The 15539-nt window shown below is 46.6% G+C and overlaps 1 protein-coding gene across 2 annotated transcripts in view; it reads right to left on the bottom strand.

The window, feature by feature from the left end:
- Positions 1–4744: 4744 nt before the first annotated feature.
- The window catches only part of LOC144178795 (uncharacterized), a 34808-nt gene continuing 24013 nt past the window's right edge, over positions 4745–15539 (bottom strand). For both annotated transcript variants that reach the window (XM_077706914.1, XM_077706921.1), the window contains exon 3: positions 4745–6163. In XM_077706914.1, coding sequence (XP_077563040.1) covers positions 5742–6163 — 422 coding nt within the window. In that variant the 3' untranslated portion in view covers positions 4745–5741. The remainder of the gene's footprint in view (positions 6164–15539) is intronic.

Below are 15539 nucleotides of genomic sequence, written 5' to 3'. Positions count from 1 at the left end.
GCTTCCCGGTGCATCATGTCGGCTTTAAAGAAATCTTGCCCCCACAAGGCTCAAGAAAGCTTTGAAGCGCAGATTACAAGGTTAAATCAAGCTGGTTTCCCGCAATCAGTCGTGTCTTCCGCAGCACAGGCAGTATTAAACAAGTTAAGAACGGAAAACGCTAGTATTGACAACGGAAGTGAACGCAACAAAAAACGTGGAGTTGTGCCTTATGTCGTCCCATAACCTTAAGAAGGTCATGAAGAGATATGGCGTGGAAGTGGCGTTTTCGGCACCTGTCAAGCTTGCCGGGATGTGTTCGCGCATTGAAAGGGGCAACAATAGGCAGAAAGGGTGCGGAAAGAAGCACAACTATTCCTACGTTGATTGCTGCGTTGGAGTAGTCTATCAGATTCCCCTTTCCTGCGGCAAAGTGTACGTCGGACAGACTGGCAGGTGCGTGAACGTGAGGTTGCGCGAACACGAACTTTCAATTAAGAATCACGCAAGTGGACATCTGCCTAATCATTGCTCGGCATGCACGTGTAAGCCACTCTGTGAGCCTCTCTTCAAGCAAGTTAAGATATTATGTAGGTGCAAGAATAGCCGAGCAAGAGAGATTCGCGAGGCTTACCATATAAGAAAAAAGGGACATGACTATGTCAGCGAAATGTCGATTGTGCTCCACAACAGTGAGATGTTGTTTATTGAAGAGCGTGTGTGAAAATGCTCACCACATGTTGTTGATATGGATATTTTGCGTTTGTTTTTGGGTTTCGCACGTGCGCAATGATAGGCCCGTATCTGTATTTATGTGTTTCTGCGTCGAATAAACTTTAGTTGCAAGTCTGCGCCTGTCTTTGTGTACCTCTCTCTGCGTAGCGTCTTCCTTAGCGCAGTTTACCCCTTCTGAGAAAATGCACCAACTCGCCCAACAACAAGTCCTTCTAAACGCTGCATTATCCCTCATTCCCACAAAATTTTATATTCGCCCTAATATCCCCCTATACGACTACAGTTCAGTGAAACGAAACTGTTTTTATAACGTAAAAGCAATAGTAATGCTCCACTAGTGTTCCGCAAGTTTCCACTCCAACGAAGACCAACGACTACCACCAAATATTTTTGTTTGCTAATAACTGAAGTGAAGGCAAAACAAAACAGCCACGCTTCAGTTTTCACGATGTCAAAGAACATCTTATTGCGTCAGAAGAGTTAAAATAATTGTCCGTGTTGCCAGAGATATTCAGGTGGCGTTCTAAATGATGTTGCCAAAATCTTTGAATGTCTCTGTTTAGTTCGGGCCCCTCACTTAATAATTAAAACCGCCCGGCAGTTAGTGATCTCTCGCTGGGGTTAGCTTCTTTACCTGTATTGTGTTTGTTTCCCCGCCGGCCGAGCTGAGTTAGGCGCGAGGGGAGTAAGAAGAAACCCCGGATGCTTTTGTTATTCGCCGTGCTTTTGTGTCCACCCGGCGAGCGGGTCCGGAGCCGACTCATACAAACGCGTCGGTAACTCCATAATGGCTGAAAGCGATGTAAGCTTTCGAATAAGGATTACCGCCACGAGAATCCCCGAAGCGGACGGGAGCTGAAGGTCGGTCAAGGGGTCAGACTTAGGAAGAAGTCACGAGACGTTCAGTCTGGGACTGTTGTATTATTGTAAGGAGCTGCAGACAACGCGAGAGACAAGACCGAGGAGGCGCCGGCGCCACATGCAGACGAAGTTCACACAGGCTTGGCTGCCTCCAGCGAGTCACGTAAAGCGCCTGGGCCCCGTCACTCGACACCTCATACGATCGCCGTAGGCGTCTTCGGAACGGCCACCGGGGTTCAGGGAGACCCATTCGAAGAGCGTCCGTTTCCCTGAGGACGCCGGTGCACGACAGTTATGTCTGGGCTGCGACCTGCTAGGTTGGTTTGTGTGTGTGTGTGTGTGTGTTGTGCGCACAGTGAGTGAACGCTTGGAAATGAACACGACTCTCTCACGCCGCCCGCTCCGAAAAGGACGCTTGCGTTGCGGTGGATGCCTGCAGCCACCCTCCCCATTCTTTTCTATATGTACACTTCTTTTCCTTCTCTCTCGATTCTACCAATAAAGTCAGTCTGAAAACGGAACCCAACGAGGACGCATCTTCTGTTTTAAGGCTCCTGCACGCGTGGCCTCGCCACCCCGTAACGATACGTGCAGTAGAGTGGTAACTTGTTTTGTAACGTGTGCTGTCACCCAAAGTGGTTGCTGAAGCCACTGCAAGAGACCCGGTGCTGTCAAGGGTATTACAGGGTTTGTGGTCTGGTCAAGTTCTAGATGCGAGACCAGAGGGGGGGCCCTACGAGTCCCGGTTCAATGAGATTAGTGTGCATCAGAACTGTGTGCTGTGGGGCAACCGTGTTGTGGTACCCGCCTGCCTCCAAGGGGAAGTCCTCAAGTTACTGCACGAGAGCCACCCTGGGGTCTCAAAAATGAAGGCTGTCGCACGAAGCCATGTGTGGTGGCCATCGTTGGACAGCGACATCGTGGCCACAGTACAAGGGTGCGGTGTGTGCCAACAGCAACAGCGACCATCTAGACCAGTGCCCCTGATGCCATGGCCGTAATGTATGGCCGTAAAAAAGAATGACGGTGAGGCTGAACTGAATGACCTGATTTATGAACCCAAATGAAAATGAACGACTGAATGAAACGAAATGAACGAAGCTGAAACAAAAATGAACTGAATTATGTCGGTTGTGAGACTTTCAGCAAGGAATTGACAATGTCGTCAAGTTGTATGCGCTCCCTAGGCTGCATTTCCTCGTCCAGACTGAAAACAAGCCAAGGCAGGGGAAAAGACAAAGGATGCGCTACATGAAGCTTTGACGCGTGACTTGACCTCTATACTGAACACTTGTTTTCTTGAATTTTTGTCTTTGACTTGTCTTGTTTTTGTTTTTCTCTTCACCTTCACCTTGCACATTTTACATGTATCGTACACGAGCTATGCTGCTTTGTTGCCAGTTGCTGTCTTCCTAAGTGGGTCACGCAACGCAAATAAATGCTCGTTATTGCCTTCGCAAGTGCCCTGTGTCTTCATTTCCTGCTGCAAAATGTATCCCGAACTCTGTCTAGCCAGGCTAGTTGGCCCGTACTGATAAAAACAAAGCAGCTCTTTACGTCTGATAGAAGTGTCAATATTTCGCCTTTGTTTCTCAAATTTAGCGCACAAATATCAAACACCTGTTGCTGTCCAGGATTTTGTGTGTGTGTGTGTGTGTGTGTAAGAGAGAGGGACGCAAAATGAGCCTTGCAGCATACGGAATAACCTAAATAAAACCCTCCTAACCGGCGTCGTGAATCACATTTTCCATGTCCCTACGATACTTGCTACAGTAGCAGCTCATGCGTGACTGTTTAGCTGTTACTACTGCCCAGAATATGCGCTGTTTCTGCTTAGGAGCAACGGAAAGCTGACTTTCTCGATATTGTGCTTGTTCACTAACAGGCTGCCTTAAAAAATGTGTGTGTTCACTACAAGTCAGCTCAAGAGCGAGTGGTGAATTTCAACAGAATGCATCGCCAGGTACGTTGATTGGATGCGACAGGTAGCGAAGACACAGTTTTTGTTTTTCAACATTTTAGCTCATTAGGATATGAGATGAGCAGGCGCTGCGAATTAAAGCAGAGTTCAAATGTCACGAAAAATCTCAGGTGCACGTATCGTACGTGCAGCGGCTCGTCGCGAGACCCGCCGTAACCTCACACTGTACGCGCAGCTGCCCAGCCGTCCGGCACGAGACCCGTCTAAGTGACGACAGCAGCACCGCCGCTGCTGGCATGATCGCTTGCATGCCGGCATGATGCCTTGGCAGCCACAGCTGCCACCTCCCCTTCTAGCCGCCATAGCCTGGGCCTGCAAGACAGCCTGATGGGATCACGTGGCACTGCAGTGTCGCTCCATCTCTCTGTTCACACATCCTCCACCACCTGCGGGTCATGTTTAGCTTCCCCCCCTCCCCAAAGATAAAGGTCCAGCTCAAAAGATTGTCGTTTTTACACCACTGAAGAATTCCAGCATGAAGTGCAGGAGGTGCTTTATGCATTTTGAAAAGAAGACTTCGAGGACACATTTCAGCATTGGCAGGAATGCTGGGGAAGCTGCATTGCTGTGCAGGAAATTCACTTTTAAAGTGATGGTGTACAAACGGAAATAAAGGACTTCCTTGTAAACAGAGCTACCCTCAAAACCTTGATACCACCTCGTATATACGGGTTCTTCTATACTACATGCTTGCATAGCTTGGCATTAACCCTGACCGCCCTTGTAGCTCATTTCCAAATTTCAAAAGGAGGCAAGCCTGCAGAGCGGAACTGGATAAATATTGCCTGACCAGAAAAAGAGCTAGATGCCTTTGTCCCACTGACGGCAGATATTTAAACCCAGCAATAGCACGGTGGATAATTAAACCTAGCTAAACCAACAATTTCTTCGCATACTCTTGCAGACTGTCTAACGCAGCGCAATTACAACCTGAACTACTGTGCTGTCTGGCTCCTGCTATAACCAGGGGCTATGCCCTGTTTTGAAAGAAAACTGTGCAATACACATACAAACAGCCTGCCCAACCAGAGCCACTAACAATGCAAAAGTTGAGCACAAGTATGCTACAGTACAGAAATAAAATGAATTCAAACCAGTTGATGTCACAGAACATACAACTAAATCTCAAAAGGCACTCGAGGTGTTTCTAAGGAAGGGGTTAGACAAAGTAAATGTGCCAGCAGGGTTTGTTTGTTTGTTCATTTACACATTTATTAAGAACACAGCATGCTTCAGCGATACTTTAACATGATGAGTGCACTAATTTCATGTGCGTAACCACTTTCTGTACATACATCACTAAAATGCTGTTGAGTCATGAACACTAATGATAACTTGGATGCTAACAAACAAGTGAACAAGCATTTCACATTACTCTAAGCAATATAAAACAATATGCTGACTGCACTGTTCAGCCATGTTCAAACGAAACCCATCAGCTGATGCCACTGGCGGTCACTGCTTTCCTGTCCTTGCCATCTATAGCAAATTCAAGCTCCAAAATGCTTCCTGAACTAAAAGGTCAGTCATTTGCCTAATATAATTGCCATCATAGGCAAATACCAATAGCATGGTACACTGCGGCTGAAAAGTAACGTCTTGCTTCCAGCAGCCAGCACAGTCAGAGCGTGCACTCTGACATCAAGAATGACACAGCCAATCAGAGGCACTCAAGATGAGGGATGTGTCTCCTGTATTGATTATTGTGGGGTTTAACATGCCGATGCTACACAGGCTATGGGGGCTCCACCTCGGAATCTTATACGTGCGCCGAAATCTCGCACACACGGGCGCTTTCGCTTTTCGCCTCCATCAGAAAAACGGCTGCCGCAGCCGGGAATCGAACCCGCATCCTTGGGCTATGCCAAACTGGAAACCTGGAAACTGAACGCCATAGCCACTGAGCCACCATGGCGGCTATGTGTCTCCTATACAGGATGGAAGTGTTTTGCAAGAAAAATGCCATTTGGACTCAACTGGGATAAAATTCAATGCAATATATGAAATCAGCACAAGAAAAACTAGAAGCCAAGCGGCTTTAAATATTTTTAAAGCACTTCATTCATATTCAACTGTTTTTAGAACTAGCAATAGTTTCTAGGCACCATAGATAGTTTGCAAAAAAGAAACCGTCAATACTATTGACAAGTCAATTCGCCGATAGCTTTGCATCGCCAGTGCATCACTACTGCACCCTGTTCAGAATATGAGTGCAGACAATTTCCACACTAACACCTTCACCGCACTGCACCTGCTCTGCACACCTCGATTTGTGCAGCAGACATGTCGAGCTCACGCTCATGTTCTTGTGGAAGCCACTCTCAATGTCCTTAATGTAAGCAGGCTTCACGGGCTCCTTGGCTAGACACTTCAGCAGCAATTCCACGGTGGCATGCTGCGGGTACCTTTTACGCCAGGATTCCAGGACTTCGAATCCAGCACAAGTCGCGCACTTTCTGGACGTGTCAGACGCACATGGCATTGCCTCCAGACGGTCAATGTCAGCTTCCTTGACATTGAGGTTCTTGGGAAACGATCGAACCAGCCTCTTCCACGGGCAGTTCTTCTCACACAGGTAGAGTATCGCACAGACCACTTCTCGCTGTCCTAAATGGAAAAAGGCAACACACAGGTCTTAATATGCAGCAATTGGCAAGAAGACTGCCATTCAAATGGGCAAGTCAAAGACATGATTTACTGTCAGATGTATCTCTCCAATATTTGAGAAGTCTTTACAGTGCATGCATTCATTGCGTCTATTCACCAATTACTGGCTTTTCCAAATAACTTTTAACAAAGCGTTTTTAGTGTGCATTCTTCCCCAGTAAAGTGAAGCACCTGGTCTGCAATCTTGTCATAAAAATGTATTTGACAACACAGGCCTCACTTTAAGAAACTGTATAAGTGCAGCCAAACACGCAATGTGTTTCATAGTTGTCTTGGAAGAAAATCAGTTGGACCTCATTTATGAGTAGTAACCTGAGTTACTACTTTACTCCGAATCTTTGTGCATATTGGCGTTTCTTTATAAAGGTAAAAAGAAATCAAGTGCATAAGATGTGGGAGTGGTACACATTACTCAAATACATGCTGTTCAAATTATTTCAGGCTACACAGAAATTAAAAGTAATATTTTTATCCACACACTGACTTCCCCAATAAAATCTCCTATTTTAGGGCCAATAGCAAAACACTTCTACACCACTGTGAGCACCTATATATCTCCTGTTTTTCCACGGGCCATGTAAAATTTGCATTCCCTACACAGTCCAACTAAGCAAGTACTGTTGTAAAGCGGGGCACTAGAGAAATAAAACCTCAATGTGCAATCTTCACGAAAGATTGGCATTGATGCACTACTTACGCTTGCAAATCTGGAGTAGGAAAGAAAATCTGGCACAGCTAAGCAGTAAAAAGATTGAGCCGATAACAGCCATAGCTCACTGAACAGTACAAAGGATTCATCTGTTGTGCACTGGCACAATGTCGCCAATCATCATATGATAGAACAGTGACCATCGGATGTCTTCTCTGCAACGATCCCCAGTGTAAGCAATGTTTACGCAGTGGTGCCCTCTATCACGCAAGCGAACCCGAACTGCACAGTACAATTTTCCAGGTGCTTTTTTGAGTGCAACGCCACTATCTAAAATCCGTCTTACAAACACTCATGAGCACTTTTGTGAAGATGCATGACACATGCATTTAGAAGAACACCAACGGCTGAATAAGCCTCTCCCAGTTTTAGTTTGAAAAACAACGAAGCCTTCCTTGTAAAGGAACACATAATTAAAGCTGGCATTTCTCTCCTGTTTCCCTTCTATTTTTTTGTGGTGCTCAAGCAAACCGGGGTCCATATATTAAACTTTACTTGATTGTCACCATCTTCCTGGCTGGCTTTTGAAAGCCTTTCCATTTTCTGGTGCCATCCTGGTACAGAGGAGGACGACAAAGCCGGAGATCAAACCCCCCCTTCCCTTTTCCACCCCTGGTGAAGCTTTCCTGGGAAGTACTGCTGCCTGGAAGCAAGTGTGGAAAACACACATGCAATATATTGGCCAATAGTTGCATCCCAGGCCACCAGCGCAAATAATCTCCGATTTTGCCACTATATGCGCTAGTTTACCCGCATGCACCTTTTGAATGCACTTGTGCACAAAACGAAACATTCTAATGAAATTGAAACCAAACAAGGCTGCTCATAATGTTCACTAGCTGATGTTTGTGTCTTCTAAAAAGCATACGATCAACGAAAATTTCCACATACAATTACTTTACACTTACATGCCCCTACCTCTTGTTTGTTTCAATAAGACACTCAGGCAAGCTCCACCAAGCCCGCTTCAGCATTCAAGATTTGTAATGTCAGAAATAGTAGTGCAGGAAAGTGTGTGGGACCGCAATACCAGTTGCAGGGGTGAGACAGCTAGAACAGCTTTTGGGGCACTTTTTGGAGCACAAAAAAAATGCATTTGGAGCACAAAAACCAACTTTTGGAGAGCATGGTCAAAAAATATTTTGGAGCAGCACAGGAGCAGAGTACCACAAAGAAAACTTGTTTTAGAGGGCAAAATATGTCTTGGGTGAAGGCACACGTCACGCTTTCAGTTACTCATTTTTTAGGTCAAAAGCTGTAAAAAGGGACATGTGCATAAACAATTCAAACTGCACGATCAAACAGATTATATTCTGGCATTGCATCAATGCCGCAACTTCTTATTTGCTTTCTTATCAAAATCTGCAAGCTCGAAGAGCCTGTGTTGCCAGGCTTTGTGTTGCCGAGGCTGTGTTGCCATTTTGAAAAAGCACTTGGTCGCTCACTTTGCACCTTGTTGAGGTCGATCTGCTTAATTCCTGAACTAATGAGCTCCTCGGCACTTATGAGCAAAGCTCTGCTCGATGTTACTCGGCCTTCCAAGATCTTCCTGTTTGTCGGCCCGAGTTCGTCTGTGGCGACATCTGCCAGTTTCCGCTTGCTGGCGCTCGCTTCAGCCCCAAGCCTTTCGCATACTTTGCCCGGGACGGTTTGACACTCCTGGCATGATTCACAGTCAGCGTAACTTTAGTGGCAGCAACATTATAGCACTTCAGGTGACTTTTTCATCTGGCGCACTGCAGTGATGCTAGACGTGCTGAGGGAGCTGCACCTGTACAGAAGGTGCTTGTTTTCACTAAAGCCTCTATGTCTGCATTTCCACGAGGGCGAGAAAGGATGGCCTTTCCCACCTTTGCCAGCTCACCAGGGTCAGTTTTCACAGCAAAAATATTCGCCCAATGCACATCAACTATTTTGTTAGTGCACAGTGCGGCCTTGGCATCATTGCACTTGAAAACATGCCCCTTGTCAACCAGACCCGGCCCCCGTGACCCATGCCCATACTATTTACTACGAGGGCATACGCTTTCCCTCGCCAACGTCACCCCAACAAAAGCAGCGCTCGCTTCTTTTGCCAGAATAAACTGGTTTTTTAAAGGAGCCATGAGGACAGGATACAAGTTTGTGCTATTCGAAAGATGTCGTGTTTTATAGTGCCCCAGCGCTTGTCCGAACGCAAATTATGCTTTATTCACTGAGAAATGACTAATTTAAGTTAAAATGATGATTTTCCCACTAAATCATGCTATTTCGTGGTCTGCACTGACATAACAGGAACCTACCGCTCTGCAGCCGATTGGGAAGCCTTGTGTACCGTTGGTGAGCCTAGATGGCGCCACCATACCTTGGCAAGCCATTTTCTGCCTCTGGTTTGTTTTTGACCGTATTTGTACCTGGCTTGTTTTTGTTCCGGGAGGAAATAATCGTTTCGTAAAACATAGTGCTCGCTCGACAAATATGGTCACGTAAGACACCGTTTTTTGCATCAATCGGCCAGTGTCGTCTGAGACAACCCCAGAGCCCCGCAGTCCTGTACAGCTAACCCAAGCATAGTGCGCGTAGTACCAACAGCAGTACGCATCGGTACTTCTATGTTTACGTGTGCTTTCATAACTTCCACTGTTTGTCCCACCATTCTTACGGGTTTCAAACGAATGTGCCCTAAATTTAAGCGCAAATCGCTTGTTCAGCAAGCTTATAAGCTCCGCCTCATTTGCATTTGATTTTGCCACCCTCCGCCAATCGCAGAGCTGGCTGGTATGACATCGTAAGTTCTGTTGCGGGAAATAAGCTAGTGGGTCGCATGGCCATTCCCTGTTTTTCTAATTATGTAGCTTATTTGAGTGAAGTTTACGTTAAAAGTGGTGTCAGTATGATTCTAACTAGGCAATCTTTTGAATGAACCAAACTTGTGTTTTCTCTTCATGGCTCCTTTAAGCGTTCCCCCGCGTCAGCTCGCCATTTACGGTGGAGACACAACAGGCCCTTTGCCCTTAGGCAGGAAGCTTTCAGTTGTGTGCCTTCTACCCTCCCTCTAACCACATTTCTGTTTAATTAAACACCTGCTAGGCTGCAAACCAGCAAAGTTGTTCTCGCTGGCAGTGACACAGCATGTCTTCGTTTGTTATCTTGCAAACACAAAAAAAGCAGTGACTGCACTTAAGTGAATAGGCGCCCAAAAGTGCGTTGAAAAATCAGCTAGCCGCGCACTTTCTGACTCACGGTGGCAGACGATTTCACACGAGCCATGCAGGTTGCATTCCGTTTCTGGCCCCCCGATGTATACCCCTCACACTTCCGCTTAGACATGCGCACGCCTCAGGCGAAATGAGATAAATAACCTCTGAATGCAACATCAGGTGCAGAGCGTTGCACTGCCGTCGGGATGGACGGAGAAAGAGAAGTGGGTGAGGGCACAGAGTTTCATACAATAATAACTAGAGGGGAAACTGGAGCTAGTGTCAATGCGAACACCAAGGCTGCACTTGCGCTTCGATGGGAATGATGGGTAGTTCTGGAACCGGATTGCGTAGGATCAAAATGAGCCTATGGCTGCGCAAACTGTGCTTTTTGACAAAAAAAAACTTTTATTGCCCGGTTCGCCGTTTACAAATTACAAGAAAGTTAGTGACCAAAAACTGGTTTTGTACAAAATAAAACGGCACGCTTAAATCAAAAGCAGGTGCGGAGACGAGGAGGTTTGTGGAGTAGGTTTGCCATTTGCCGCCAACTACAGCAGGACGCGGACTTCTTTAAAAACAATTTGTAAAAGTTTCAGCGCGTGTATTTTTTAATAGTAAGAAAAGTTTTGTGCTAAAGAAAAAAAAAAGAAACCGATTACCTTAGGAGAAGTTATTCTAGCCTCAATTAGTGACAATCATCAAGCAGTGTTCCTATCAGCCGCTGCTACTGCTGGTCTACGCCGTAGGAGCCGGCATTCGCACGAATAGTGTGGCTGTTCCAAGCAGTTTGTAACCATCGCCTGCTTCGAAAATACATTGCTCTTCTGAATAAGCAGTGCCGCAACTCCTAATTCACAGGCAACTTTCACCGCATACAGTGCCGTAATTCGTGTTTTCGCGCTTACTGTGCCGGCAATGAATTGGTAACCCACCCAATTCGCAACTCTGGTTATAAAACCCACTCAGGGAGGCTTCAGTGCTCGTGTGGCACTCAGTTCAAGGAGAAACATATTTTTGAACGCTTCATCCAACATAGGCAATTGCGTTCATACAAGTCCAAAACGAAAACGAAACTGGCTGCATGATTCAATCCATAATAACTTCCACAAGCCATCAAGCGCCAATCCGAATCCAAAACTACCAATCACGCCCATCACAGCGGACGATTGCAGTGCCAGATTCCTCTCTAGTTGTTATTGTATGAAACTCTATGGGTGAGGGAAGCGAACAGGGATCACAACAGCGACTAGAACCCATAACTCGATTGAGAGTGTCCTTAGCCAAAAATAGCCAGAAATTCACTATATCACCATTCATGATTTTAGGTCACTACGAGCCTCTCAAATTCGCCAATTTGGCAAAAAGTAGCCACCAGTGGCAACCTTGGCAGGGAATTCCACCAGGAATGGGTGGGAGTGACATTATACGACCACCCCGCCTTTCGACATGCTGAACACAAAACTTACAAACGACACATTGCTTTATCATCATCAGCCTATCTTCGGCCACTGCAGGGCAAAGGTCTCTCCAATAGATCTCCAATTACCCCGATCCTGTGCTAACGGCGGCCAATTTATCCCCGCAAACTTCTTGATCTCATCTGCCCGTATAACTTTCTGCCACCTCCTGCCATGCTTGCCTTCTCTAGGGATCCACTCTGTTACCCTTAATGACCAACGGTTATCTTGCCTTCGCATTACGTGCGCTGCCCACACCCATTTCTTCTTCGTAATTTCTACTAATACGATGATGATGATGTTTGGATGTTAATGGCGCAAGGCCAACTGGGGCAAAGAGCACCAAAACAGTGGTTATTGTGAGGGATGAAGATCTAAACACTAAAATCACTCAATAAGGATGAAAGAGAAATCAGTAAAAGACCATGAGGATGGCTGGTGTAGAAGATCAGGTTGTGATTATCCGTGGTATGAAATCAGGTCTAAAAATTTTGCTGCTGCTAAATATTTAAAAACACACTGGACAGAAAACATGGCATCGTCAGAGAGGAAAAGAGCTCGGTGTAATGTCTGTACAGTTGTGGGAAGTGTTTCTGTCGTGTTGTGTGAACTGCTTTGCATTGAATGAGTATGTGAACTATGGAGAGGGCCTCTCCGCACCTGCTACACAGAGGTCTTGAAGACCCCGTGAGCAGATACGAGTGTGTGCCCTATCCGCGGCCTAGCAAAGGCAACTTCTGTGTTTCCGTTGCGTGTGTCAGTGGCGTATGGTCCCAAGTGTGGTTTTATTACGTATAATTTGTTGTCTGCCTGTTCACTCCAGTGTGTTTGCCAGGTTTTTCGAAGTTGTTTTATGATGTGTGGCTTCATTTCGGTGTAGGGTGCTGCTGTTATGTCAACTGCTGTACCAAGTGCAGCAGCAGCGGCCATTTAATCTGCAGTCTCATTCCCTGCGATCCCAGAGTGACCTGTAGAGCACTGCACGGGCCCGGGCCGGCCCGAAAGCCCGGGCCCGACCCGGCCCGCGGGCCGGGCCGGGCCGCCCGAAGTCGATTATTGGCGGGCCCGGGCCGGGCCCGGGCTCAATGCCGCGGGCCCGGGCCGGGCTCGGGCTCGACGCCATGGGCCCGGGCCGGGCGCGGGCTTGAATTCATAGGCACGGCCGTTAATAGGTCCGACGTGAAGTGTAGAAAAGAGCATCAAAATGAATATTCTTAGTTTATTTTTGCGCGCTGTGTTTCTCTCTCTCTTGCTGTTAGTTGTACGCATTATTTTAAAAACGTGTTTTGCTAGGTCTGATGGTCACTATACTGCAATTTTAATGACATTTCTTGTACAGCATCAGGATTTTCTATTTTGTTGTATAACGTACCAAAGATACGATTACAAGGAATGCCCAAGAGGGGAAGGACTTAATTCAGACATTCTGGAGCTGTGCACCTATGTCTATGTATGTACACGTGTGTTTTAGATATCGCACCAATCAAAATGCGGCTGCCGTGGCCGGGAATCAAACACGCACGCCAGAGAAACACCACCGCTTAACGACCACTGCATGTGAAGTACTTCAACGCGCGTACATACTCGTTGGTTCAAATGCGGATCGAAAAAAGTCAGCAATGCCAACTTGTGGCCGAGGCAACCACGTGAGTTTCCAAGAGTCTGGTCATCAAAGGTGATGATGTCTCTCGTGTAAGAATACGAGCTATTATTACGCCGATGTGGCCTGAACAGCAGACGGTGCAAGCTAAACTATGTGCACTTTTAAACCCGTATTTTTTGCGTTTCAGTTCATGACGTGCTTGTACAGACTCCGTCTGATCGCCCAGAATATGATAAACAAACTTTCTTTAGCGTCAAAGACCGGGCCTGGTCACACACGCGCGGGCCCTCCCTAGGCCAAAAAATAAATTACCGGGCTGGGCCGGGCCGGGCCCGGGCTTGACATGGCGGGCCCGGGCCGGGCTCGGGCCAGGCTCACTTATGAATGCCCGGGCCCGGACCGGGCTCGGGCTAGGTGTTACGGGCCCGGGTCGGGCTCGGGCTTCACGAATCGGGCTCGGGGCGGGCTCGGGCCTTAAAATCAGGCCCGTGCAGTGCTCTAGCCTGGCACAAAGGAGACTGTCACTTCAAGATCTAACGCATATAAAGACATAACGGTGCTCATCAGAAGATTGACAACATTGTTTTTAGAAGTTTTTTGTGCTGACAATGTCCACGGAATACTTAAGGAATCAGTATAGATTACAGACTGAGGAATTTTAGTTAGTTTGGAGGATATGGTTCACAACAAGAAGTATACTGTAGGCCTTGGCCGTGAAGATAATAGTATACACATTCATGGTTTTACTAATATTCAAGCTGGGTCCGTGCACAGCACAGGACACAGTGGTGGCAATGTCCACGGAACACTTAAAGAATCAGTATAGATTACAGACTGTGGAATTTTAGTTAGTTTGGAGGATATGGTTCACAACAAGAAGTATACTGTAGGCCTTGGCCGTGAAGATAATAGTATACACATTCATGGTTTTACTAATATTCAAGCTGGGTCCGTGCACAGCACAGGACACAGTGGTGGCAGTTTTTGAGGCGTCAGTATAAAATTCTGCACACTTGTATTTGTGTAGAAGCGACAAGAAGTGTTGCCGAATCACGCTTCTTGGCACTCGGTTTCTGTCAATATATATAAAAGAGAAGTCACATGGTATAGGACGAAGATGCCATGGGGCTATAGAATTGGTAACAGTTGTTTTCGTGGTATCTAAAAAGGAGACAGAGTTCTGATGCTTCCTCTCTAGCTCTGTATGAGAACGCAGAAGAAATAGATGAGCGGTTTAAAAGAAGCGGGGATATGGATGTATCATAAATAACTGACCTAAAAGGATGGTTAGGCATTGATGAGATTTTAAAAGCATAAGGAAGGTCCATGTACTTTCGCTGACGTTCTAGGCTCCACTGACGTTCTAGTCCCGATTTTACGAAGTTCTCGATTTAATTAAATAATTAGTGATTCCTGGTGACTTCTACATATCGGGTTTTATCTCTACAACCTTAAAAAAGTACTGACACCAGATTTTTATGTTCCCCATTCATTGCTTTATTGATGCTTAATGACCTGGCAAACCCGTAACAGCACTTTAAATACTTGAGCACCTGATAATTAATTACACAGAATGGACTGAAAACCATGTTTCAGTTTCCATCACTTTCACACCAGAGGGCGTGAATGACAGAACCACACCACGACCTCAACCTTTCGCGAGGACGTCAAAACACTGCGGAAGCTGGCACAAGAGTTGTTTCGACCGCCCTGCCGCTGGAGCTGAGCAGCTAAGCTCCCTGACGGCATTAGGCCTACCGTCGCCGCAGATATTTGATGACCACTTTCAATAAAAGTGCTGATGGCAACTTATATGACGATTCTAGGCTATATTATCAACTTCTTTCAAGCGTGTGGAACTTTCCTTTTTGGCAAGAGTGCCTCCCTGGGGAGTGGCTATGCATGCAGCTCTGGCTACATGCACCAGTTTGTGAACATGCCAGCGCCTAGTCGCCGTAAGAGTTTCTGCCAAACATTGGAGGCACACGGCTACGTCACCTTTTCCATACCACGGAGTGATGTCACACTGATTTCCATTAGCTGCGCCCCGCTCTGCCGGCTGTTCTGTCGGCCTGATAAATGAGATCAAATTAAAGTATGTTCCCTTGTGTCCCAGGCCGCTCATATTTCAGCCAGGGTATTCTGATGAGTAAAGGAAGCGAACTGTGCAATAATATTAACACTTCAATCAAGCTCTCGTCAGCCAAGGTGGAAGTGAGAATATCCAACCTCACAACGTCCGTCCCTATCACATATGATGAGCATCCAGCCTATCTAAGGTTGAGGTTGACCTCGTGAAGCCCAGCCTCCCCAGGTTGCCCTCCTCTGCATACGCAGATCTGAAGTGTCTGAAGTTATTCTAGAC

Source organism: Haemaphysalis longicornis, unplaced genomic scaffold (assembly GCF_048455015.1).
Source record: "Haemaphysalis longicornis isolate Haplotype H1 unplaced genomic scaffold, Haemaphysalis longicornis Haplotype H1 scaffold_1, whole genome shotgun sequence".
NCBI lineage: Eukaryota > Metazoa > Arthropoda > Arachnida > Ixodida > Ixodidae > Haemaphysalis > Haemaphysalis longicornis.
This window is presented reverse-complemented; position numbering and strand designations above follow the sequence as displayed.